The sequence below is a fragment of the Nicotiana sylvestris genome, chromosome 7 (genome assembly GCF_000393655.2).
Source record: "Nicotiana sylvestris chromosome 7, ASM39365v2, whole genome shotgun sequence".
NCBI classification, from domain to species: Eukaryota; Viridiplantae; Streptophyta; class Magnoliopsida; order Solanales; family Solanaceae; genus Nicotiana; species Nicotiana sylvestris.
In genome coordinates this window covers 162,754,488-162,765,011 of record NC_091063.1, presented here as the reverse complement: position 1 = coordinate 162,765,011, position 10,524 = coordinate 162,754,488, and the positions used below count along the sequence as shown (strand labels likewise).

Here is a 10,524-nt window from a genome sequence, read left to right as displayed (position 1 = left end):
TTCCTTTTGCACAAAGTGTTGCATTTAGACGGTGTCATCAGCCAACTCCTTGTTCTTTTTCTTAGACCACACTCTCTGTGCATGTATTTGGTACTTGGAAATGGCGCAGGTGCTATGCGAGAACAATTAGGCGATCTGGATTTATGAATTATAATAGAGTAGTCATTGTTAAAATGGAAACAATTGGGGGAAGAACACACAGGGAATGAATGGAAGAACAAAAAGTTAGTAGAAGAAAGGCCTTTTAATGTATTTAGTGAAGGTGTTCATCTATTTGTATGAATCTTCTGTCATTTTGTAAGTTTCAAGCCTTTATAGGTCTCTGGTTCAAGCCGTGGAATCAACCACTGCTTGTATAAGGGTAGACTTAGTAGAAGAAAGGCCTTTTAATGTATTTAGTGAAGGTGTTCATCTATTTGTATGAATCTTCTGTCATTTTGTAAGTTTCAAGCCTTTATAGGTCTCTGGTTCAAGCCGTGGAATCAACCACTGCTTGTATAAGGGTAGACTTTGTAGACTGCATACGTCACATCCTCTTGGGTTGCAGTTTCATCTCGGCACTTTTCTCTGTTTCTTTTTAATTTATTTGATGTTGTCTTTTTCTTCTTCTTTAAATTACTTTCTTGTGAACCTATTAGGAAGTGGATGTGAGTTTCAGCTGCCTAACTTGGGAAATAGTTAAAGTTGGTGGTTGTGGACTTTGTAATGTGATTCCAAAAAGATAATACTGTTGAAAGTAGCGAGGGAATATCTACCAAGCACCGCATAACAAGCAAAGGTGCCTTAAATTCTTAGACTACATATGTGCAAAACAATATAAAACTATTGACAACTAATAAGGATGGGGCAGTATGAAAAGAAAAATGCGGAACCTAATAGAAATTAATACTAGTTGGACCCAAAAAGATTATTTCATTCTCGGTCTTCTTTGTTTTCGATAAAAGAAAGTTCTCGATTTCTCAAAGCGTTTGCGTTCCCCCGCCCCACCTCCCTCCTTTCGTCGAGCCTATCCTTTAATGGCTGGGGAAATCATTTTCTTATTTGAACTTCTCATTGGCACCGTTAAAAAATGCTAGACGTTTGGTAATTTCTCATCTGACCACGATAAAAAATGAGTTTGAAGGTATACATACTTCTATCTACTTGCAAACGGTTGGTGCTTTGTCATATACGTTAAAAGGCAAAAATGCAACCAATATTTGCCCATTTATGATAAATGAGATTCTAGAATTTGTTGGAACGTTCTAGAATATTGTATTTGAAGGAAACGTTTCTAATTCCTATGAATTGTTTATTTTATTAAAAGCCAAACGTTAACCCTTTGGTGATTAATTGAGATGATACTATTGTTTGCAAATTGCAAATTCAGTTTTTGAGTTTTTATAAAATATGTTGTTCGAACTGTTTATGCATAAAAAAGGGATTAGTTTTTTGTTAACAATTCTCAAAATCTAAATTTTAAAATTTTTCAGAAACTCAAATACTAGTTTTAATTTTTCCGAAATAAATTATTTTAAGAGTATATAAAATATTTAAAACTTAGTTTTGCAAAAAGTAGTTCAAATAAACACCTTTTGAAAAACTAAAAAAAAATGAATCTTTCAAAACTACAAGCAAACGGGTAATTTTCATTTACTTAACATATTACATCCACAAAAGAAAATTTAAAGACTGTTTACTTCAAAAGTAAATGAAAAACTATTTATTAGTATGAGTATTAAGTTTGGCTATATTTCTATTTCGGAAAAGGGTCATATTTATCCCTGTGCTCTTTAAAAATGGTTATATTTGTCCTTCGTTATACTTTTTTGATATATTTATCCTTACCATTATACTTTAGGATCATATTTGTCCCTATATTCTTCAAAGGGGGTTACATTTGTCCTTCGTCATACTTTTTGACATATTTATCCTTACACTTATACTTTAGGATCATATTTGCCCCTCATCCATTAAATCCCCATGTCCCACCTTTCTTTTTCTACATGGTGCCTATGTGGATTTCTTTTTCCTCCAATTTAAATATGGTCACCTATTTAAGATAATGTTCTTTTTCAGCTCCATATTTTTCGGATAGCAGCGACAACATATTGGCAAACAAGAACTTTGAAATCAAAATCACTAATCTGATACAACTTACAATTATTGCAGTAACCAAATTAAATTACGAGAAGTTGCACAACAATGAAATTAATGACAAAGGTCTGTGCTTAAAATAGAGCACTGCCAGAAGCCTAATATTGTCTAGGATGATTTCCTCAAACATATTTTTTCTCGAAAAGAAAATATTGCTCCCTCCTCTCATTTTATATGAAAGAATTCGATTACAAGGGTCAAAACATCTAGTTTTTTTTTGTGATTTGGGTATATAATTTTCATGTTTTTCAAAAATAAAATAAAATTACATATTTAAAAAAGTATATCTAAATAATTCAACTTTTTGGATGGCAGAGTCATGATTTAAAGTTTATGGGTTCTGATCTTGCTCATAGCTCATTTTAGTTATTAAGTTCGTAATTAAATATTTATACATATTTAATGTATTTCCTAATAGAACACAAATCTAAACAAAAGCTATAGAGTTCATTCAAACCATACCTAATACTCTAGCTCCACCCTTATCTTCGATCTGGTTTAACATAAACCTACAATGACGAATAATATTAGAGTAATGTGAATTATCAGAATGAAGCCACTATATTTATATATTGGCTGCCCAAAGACACAAATAAATGCAAACAACCAAATTATGGTTTATGGTTAAATTAAATTAATAGTTGACCATATTTAAATTGGAGGAAAAAGAAATCCACATAGGCACCATGTAGGAAAAGAAAGGTGGGACATGGGGATTTAATGGATGAGGGACAAATATGATCCTAAAGTATAAGTGTAACGATAAATATGTCAAAAAGTATGACGAAAGACAAATGTAACTCTCTTTGAAGAGTACATGGACAAATATGATCCTAAAGTATAATGGTAAGGATAAATATATCAAAAAAGTATAACGAAAGACAAATATAACAATTTTTAAAGAGTACAGGGATAAATATGATCCTTTTCCGTTTCTATTTCTTTTTTAGACTAAATTATTAGAGTGACTAGTTTGGTGAACAAATAAGGGAATGCCAAGATAGCAAAATGTTGACATGGCATAATATAATTGGTCGGTTATTCCCTCAGAACGTATTAAAATAATTCTAACATAAAATCAAAACAAGGAAAATAATTCCAAAAATAAATCAACATCAATTATAATTGGTAAAGGAAAAAGAAAAGGAAACATAAAAAAGAGAGAAAAAGTAGTAAAAAAAAGCAAAAAAGCATTTCTTTCCTAACAAGAAACGGATTGTTTTATTCTATATTCCTATATATATAACCCCTCGCAATTAGCAGATCTCTTAAAAAAGAAAAAACATTAGCCAAACAAAAAGAAAACCTCTGAAAACTCTCAGGACTCAAAAATCATGAGTAACAAAGCTGAATCCTCTGATTCGTAAGTACCCCATTATCAAATCTTTGTATAGAGTTTTGTTGGTGTACTTGTATTTGGATTCTTGGTTTCTAAAGTTTTTGATTTGTTTTTTTTTTTGTGTGATGTTTATAGGAAAGGGACTAAAAGGGATTATAGTACAGCAATTCTTGAAAGGAAGAAATCACCAAATCGCCTTGTTGTTGATGAGGCAGTCAATGATGATAACTCTGTTGTCTCTCTTCACCCTGAGACTATGGAAAAACTTCAGCTTTTCCGTGGTGACACAATCTTGATAAAGGTTAGATTTTTATCCATGATTTTGTATTTACTGTATTTTGGTGGGTGCAATTTGTAATTTTGGTAGCTCATAGGGGTAAAATTCCTTAGCCAGAGTGTCTACCGGAAATAGCCTCTTGGCCTTCTTAAAGGCAGGGGTAAGTTATGCGTACACACTACCTTCCCCAGACCCCACCTCTGGGATTACGTTGCATTTTTTGTTTTTGTTGTTGTTGTTCTTATTGTTGTTGGTGTTGTCATAGGGGTAAAATCTCACCTAATGGGACAAGGCTAGTAATGAGGTTGTGGCTAATGTTTAGGAGAATATGGATAAATTTAGAATATGGGATTACACTGAGTTTATTGTTGTTGTTGTTGTAGTTGTCGTCATAGGGGTAAAATCTCACCTAATGGGACAAGGGTTGTAATGAGTTTGTGGCTAATGTTTAGGAGAATATGGATAAATTGAGAATTCTAAATCAGGTTAGGGGATACAATCTTGATAAAGGTCAGGTTTTTACCTATAATTTGTTCAAGTTTCTTGAATTTCCCTCTATTTTGGTAGGTGGAGTTTGTAAGTTTGGTAGCTTATAGGGGTAAAAATCTCACCTATGGAACAAGGGTTGTCATGGGTTTGTGGCTAGTGTTTAGGAGAATTTGGATAAATTGAGAATTCTGAATCAGGTTGGGAAATTTGCTTGGAAATTTGAACTGGGGGTTCTTTGGTTTCTGAATGGTCTTCAATTTTTCTACTAAGGGATGGTGCTTTTATCCCTTCTTGTGCATAGGTATGGAGTTTTATAAGATTAAGGATGCAGAAAGCAAAGGGACAGGTTTACATGATATATGGTTACTGGAGTATTTTAGATATTTTAGCTACATAGGATATGTTTCGTGCCCTTGCTCCTTGTTTGCTGGAAATCAATTTTGCTAGTGAAATAAGCTCACGGACTATATGTTTTGTGATATAAGATGAAAAGGCCAGTTCTTTCTTCTTAAAGACTACAGCTTTGTGTTGTTCTGTGTCTATTTTTCTCACTCGCAGATATTGTAGTGCATAAAGAAACCATGAAAAATGTTGTTAAGTGTTTGGTGCCCTTTGTTGATCTACTTTATTGGCCTTTTTATTTCATTCCGTTTTTTGTTTGTAAATGATGAGTTGGTATAGTTAGTTCTAAAGATTATACCTTTTCTGGGAATTGCTGCCGCAAGCTTGAGAAATTGGTGTGTTCTGTAGCTTCTTTGTAATATGGTGATATAAGAAGTCTGATAATGTTGATGATGTTTTATTTGTAAGATTTTCAGTTCTTAACTTTGTATCTTGTTGTATAGGGAAAGAAAAGAAAAGATACAATCTGCATTGCCCTTGCTGATGACACCTGTGATGAGCCAAAGATTAGAATGAACAAGGTTGTCAGAAATAACCTTAGGGTTCGGCTTGGTGATGTTGTCTCTGTGCATCAATGTCCTGATGTCAAGTACGGGAAACGTGTGCACATTCTTCCCATTGATGACACCATTGAAGGAGTTACTGGGAATCTTTTTGATGCTTACTTGAAACGTAAGTGTTTCAAATTTGTACTATCTATTTGCTTATTAATATCTTCGGATACACGGCATTATGTATTGTTTGTCTGTTAGAGTTTACGTTTTAGTTAGCCGATGGTATTCTTCTGATGAGCACCATGTCTGCAAACTCTTTGTGCCAGTATCCTGCCTTGAGAACTTTATTCTTATAAGTTTGCTAGGTTTGAACTTCTAACTTAGAATCTGCTGTGATTTGTGTTATGTCTAATTTGCATCAAGCAAGTTCTCAAGGTTTTCTCTCGCCATGTGGGGTTTCATCTGATGAAAGCTTTTGTATTAGAACTGGAAAGTTGAAAACAGAAACTAAGCTTTTGTCATGCATCTTTAGCCATTATAATATTTTTTGAACAAGTCTCTGATTCCTAGTCATTGTTTACCTATCAATAAATAAATAAATGAAATTCCTAGTCATTTTTAAAATAATGGTTTTTAGACTTTAAACAGGCTATTGTTTTCTGTAATTAAATGAGAACTTTGGATAGCCTCAGTCACACTTCTTGGCCAAGAGATGATAACCTAATTGTTTATGCAAATGCTGATCCTTCTCGTCTCCCTTGTGTTATTTGTCTGCAGCCTATTTCCTCGAAGCATATCGACCAGTGAGGAAGGGTGATCTATTTCTTGTAAGAGGAGGAATGCGAAGTGTAGAGTTCAAGGTTATTGAAACTGATCCTCCTGAATACTGTGTCGTCGCCCCAGATACTGAGATATTTTGTGAGGGTGAACCTGTGAGTAGAGAAGATGAGAATCGGCTGGATGAGGTTGGTTATGATGATGTTGGTGGCGTGCGCAAACAAATGGCTCAGATCCGCGAGCTTGTTGAGCTTCCATTGAGGCATCCACAACTCTTCAAATCCATTGGAGTGAAACCTCCCAAAGGAATTCTTCTGTATGGACCTCCTGGATCAGGAAAGACGTTGATAGCTCGGGCAGTTGCAAATGAGACTGGTGCATTCTTCTTCTGTATTAATGGGCCAGAGATCATGTCCAAACTGGCTGGAGAAAGTGAAAGCAATCTCAGGAAAGCATTTGAGGAAGCTGAGAAGAATGCCCCTTCAATTATCTTTATTGATGAAATTGATTCGATAGCTCCTAAACGTGAGAAGACAAATGGAGAGGTTGAGAGGAGGATTGTTTCTCAGCTCTTGACTCTCATGGATGGTCTCAAATCACGTGCCCATGTAATTGTCATGGGTGCTACTAATCGCCCTAATAGCATTGATCCTGCACTAAGAAGGTTTGGCAGATTTGACAGGGAAATAGACATTGGTGTCCCAGATGAAGTTGGGCGTCTTGAGGTGCTCCGTATCCATACAAAGAACATGAAGCTCGCTGAAGATGTAATTTCATATCTTCAAACTTTTAGTATTCTGACTTTTAAAAGAGCAATTAGGTAATATTTGATCTTTGTTTGCAGGTTGATTTGGAAAGAATTGGCAAAGACACACATGGCTATGTTGGTGCTGATTTGGCAGCTTTGTGTACTGAGGCTGCACTTCAATGTATCAGAGAGAAGATGGACGTGATTGATTTGGAAGATGAAACCATTGATGCGGAGATATTGAACTCCATGGCTGTGACTAATGAGCACTTCTCAACTGCCCTTGGGACAAGCAATCCATCTGCTTTGCGTGAAACTGTAAGTCTGGATTTCTTTACATGCTCTGATTCTGCTGGTACACATCTTCTGTTCGATTCCTAATCATGTATGTCTGGTTGAACAGGTTGTTGAAGTTCCTAATGTGTCGTGGGAGGATATTGGAGGTCTTGAAAATGTCAAGCGTGAGCTCCAAGAGGTAATTCTATGAATAACAAAACATATAATAATGCATATTAGGGTTGATCTATTTACCTTATTGATTTACTAGTTCTGTTAATTCGCTTCACATCATTAAATCTCAATTCAATTTGTTTTGTAGACTGTTCAATATCCAGTGGAACATCCGGAGAAGTTCGAGAAGTTTGGTATGTCTCCCTCAAAGGGTGTTCTCTTCTATGGGCCACCTGGATGTGGGAAAACTTTGCTAGCAAAGGCTATTGCAAATGAATGCCAGGCCAACTTCATTAGTGTTAAGGGTCCAGAATTACTTACCATGTGGTTTGGAGAGAGTGAAGCCAATGTTAGAGAAATATTTGACAAGGCTCGACAGTCTGCTCCTTGTGTCCTGTTTTTTGATGAGTTGGACTCAATCGCTACTCAGGTGCTGTTCATTGTTCAAACGTTTCCATTAAACCATTACTACACTAGATTCACTGTCTTCTTTGTAGATTATTTGCTTTTGTTGCTAAATATGACTTGGCTTTTGCAGAGAGGAAGTAGCAGTGGAGATGCCGGAGGAGCTGCTGATAGAGTTTTGAATCAACTCCTCACTGAAATGGATGGTATGAATGCCAAGAAGACTGTTTTCATCATCGGTGCCACCAACAGACCCGACATTATTGATCCTGCACTTCTGCGGCCCGGTCGTCTTGACCAATTGATTTACATTCCTCTCCCTGACGAGGATTCTCGCCATCAAATTTTCAAGGCATGCCTACGGAAGTCACCTCTCTCTAAGGATATAGATCTAAGAGCTCTTGCAAAATATACGCAAGGATTTAGTGGAGCTGACATTACAGAGATTTGCCAACGTGCATGCAAATATGCTATCCGAGAGAACATTGAGAAAGTAAGTTTTCCATTTCCATTTCTTGTCAATTGATTATTCTTGTGGCAATAGGTATGACATCCTCTGTCCCAATTTATATGGCATGCTTTTCTTTGTAGTCTGTCCCAAAAAGAATGTCATACTTATTTAGAAACAATTTAACTTTAAACGTCCTACTTTACCCTTAATCAGATGATTTATAGCCGCACAGATATCTATGACTTGTTTTAGACCATAAGTTTCAGAAGTCATCCTTTCTTTCTTAAATTCCGTGCCGAGTCAAATAACACTACATAAATTGGGATGGAGGGAGTTGCTAAAGCAGGAGTAGAAAACTAATGTCGTGTTGTGTGTTTGCAGGATATTGAGAGGGAGAGAAGGAGAAGGGATAATCCAGAAGCAATGGAGGAAGATGTTGACGATGAGGTACCTGAGATCAAGCCTGCTCACTTTGAGGAATCGATGAAGTATGCCAGGAGGAGCGTCAGCGATGCTGATATCCGCAAGTACCAGGCGTTTGCTCAGACGTTGCAGCAGTCCAGAGGTTTTGGCACTGAGTTCCGGTTCCCAGAAGCGAGCACCGGAGCCACCGGAACTGCTGATCCGTTTGCAACTTCTGCTGGTGGTGCGGACGAAGATGACCTCTATAGTTAGATCATCAAAGTTTGTTACTTTTGATGTCAAAATACCTTATTTTCATATCTTATTTATTGTTTTACAACTCTGTATAATGGCCGAGCTAATTATTCAACTGAAGAAACTTTGGCGCAGATTGAATATTTCCATTCATTGCTCAGAGTTTGTAATATTATTTTGGATATTTCACAGATTTAGAAAAGGAAAATTTGCAGCAATATATTTTGCTCCTTTGAAAGGTGAATTTCCTTTGATTGAGTGAAGCTCACTATGATCGATAATACCTGCTAGATGCATCCAACTATTCATGAGTTCGTGAAAATACACTGGTAGGTAGGTAATTCTTTTAAAATGTAATAAATATTATATATGTTGACTCTCCTTTGATTTTTTGCATATATACATAGGCCATAAGGTCGGACATTCTAGCTCAATTCCTTTAGTAGTTCTTTTGTATCGCTCACATAAATGTTACACAAGGAATAGCAAGAGTCTTGTAGTGAAGCTGTTCAAGAATATTTAAGATTTAATATATATGTTTAAAATATAATATTTGATCTATATATACAAAGACGGAGGTAGAGTTTTTGATTAGAGATTCGGCAGAACCCATTAGTTTTGATCTAAACCATGTATTTTATCTTAAGGAATTAATTTAATATGTACAATTTATCAATCTAGTATCCAATAACTCAAAAGGGTATAATTCTGAACTTAAACACGTCAAACTTTTGGCTCCGCTTTTGTATACACACAGAATACTCTTCCAATAAAGGATGTTGAATGTTGGATGTATGTGAACAAAGTCTCCCATGGAAAGTAGGAAAGAAAAAGAAGCTATTTATAAGGAGTTGAATACTCTTAATGATGTGAAGTTTTTGGGAAAAATCGTACTGATCGGACTTGGCAAAAGCAGACAATATCGCATCATATTAAGACTTAAGAGTATCTTTGGGCCGTTTTAGTCCAACATTAAAGTGACCACCATTGACCAGCTCTGCTAGTAAGTAACCATTAAATTGCACGACTACTCAGAGAGATTTACCTTAGCTTGGGAAAAAGCATTTCATGTATTCAGAATGTATATTCATAAGAGGGGACTCTAGCTAGGCCATTCTTTTAGAAGCAACTCGTACTTCCTCCTTTCTTTCTTTTTATTTTATAGATCATTGGAGGAACAACGATATGATACTTCTCCCAACAAATGTTACATATCAATATCAAACTCAAATGATCAGTTTAAGCTAGCGTTTAAATATAAATTTGGTTGAAACTTAAAAAATGAATTTTTTGAAAGTATGTTAAAAAATAATTTTTGGAAGTTGAAGTTGTGTTTGAACATGCATTTTACTTGGAAAAAAATTGAAATTTTATGAGTGGAAGAAAAAATTTCACGCAAAAACTGGTCCAAACCAGTATTTAGAACTTAAAAATTTATCTTCAATTTTTATTTCAAAAACTTGTCAAATTCTATGAACAAATAATTTTAAAAAATTTATGAAAAAAGTAACCAAGACTTATGTCCAAATCGGAGCTAAAAGGTCGTTTAGTTGGAAAGTAAGATATCCCAGGATTAATTATCCTCCCGGAATTTTTATCACACCCTTCCGTAAGGATCAAAATAATACTATAATTCTGGGATAATTAACTAATCTCGGAGTTAGTTATACCGTGATTTTACCCATCGAACGTGTAATAAATTTAATTCCGAAATTAATTATCCATTATATCCCTCGTAACGAGTCCTAAGTTTTACTCCTTCTTTCCTTCTCTCTTCTTCAGTTTACTACTTAGTCTGAGTTACATAATAATTAAAACTTTTTTTTTATGGTGTGACAACTTCACTTCTAAGAACAAGAAACCTGATTGAAGAAGAACTTTCGAATTAAACATGAGATA

General features: G+C 35.2%; 1 protein-coding gene across 1 annotated transcript; it reads left to right on the top strand.

Moving 5' to 3' along the window:
• The first annotated feature begins 3,367 nt into the window (after positions 1 to 3,367).
• Positions 3,368 to 8,843, top strand: LOC104213494 (cell division cycle protein 48 homolog). Its single transcript, XM_009763017.2, has 9 exons — positions 3,368 to 3,499; positions 3,611 to 3,776; positions 5,087 to 5,315; positions 5,915 to 6,681; positions 6,759 to 6,980; positions 7,066 to 7,137; positions 7,261 to 7,542; positions 7,651 to 8,010; positions 8,350 to 8,843. Exons 1-9 carry the CDS (start codon positions 3,471 to 3,473, stop codon positions 8,641 to 8,643), a joined length of 2,421 nt encoding a protein of 806 aa, XP_009761319.1. The 5' UTR covers positions 3,368 to 3,470; the 3' UTR covers positions 8,644 to 8,843.
• The last annotated feature ends 1,681 nt before the right edge of the window (positions 8,844 to 10,524 follow it).

Excerpts from the sequence above, each read along its gene's own strand:
- LOC104213494 (XM_009763017.2), top strand. The coding sequence starts at position 3,471 with ATGAGTAACAAAGCTGAATCCTCTGATTC. Across the intron at positions 6,981-7,065 it reads CATCTGCTTTGCGTGAAACT|GTTGTTGAAGTTCCTAATGT; the intron begins GTAAGTCTGGAT and ends CTGGTTGAACAG. Across the intron at positions 7,138-7,260 it reads TCAAGCGTGAGCTCCAAGAG|ACTGTTCAATATCCAGTGGA; the intron begins GTAATTCTATGA and ends TTTGTTTTGTAG.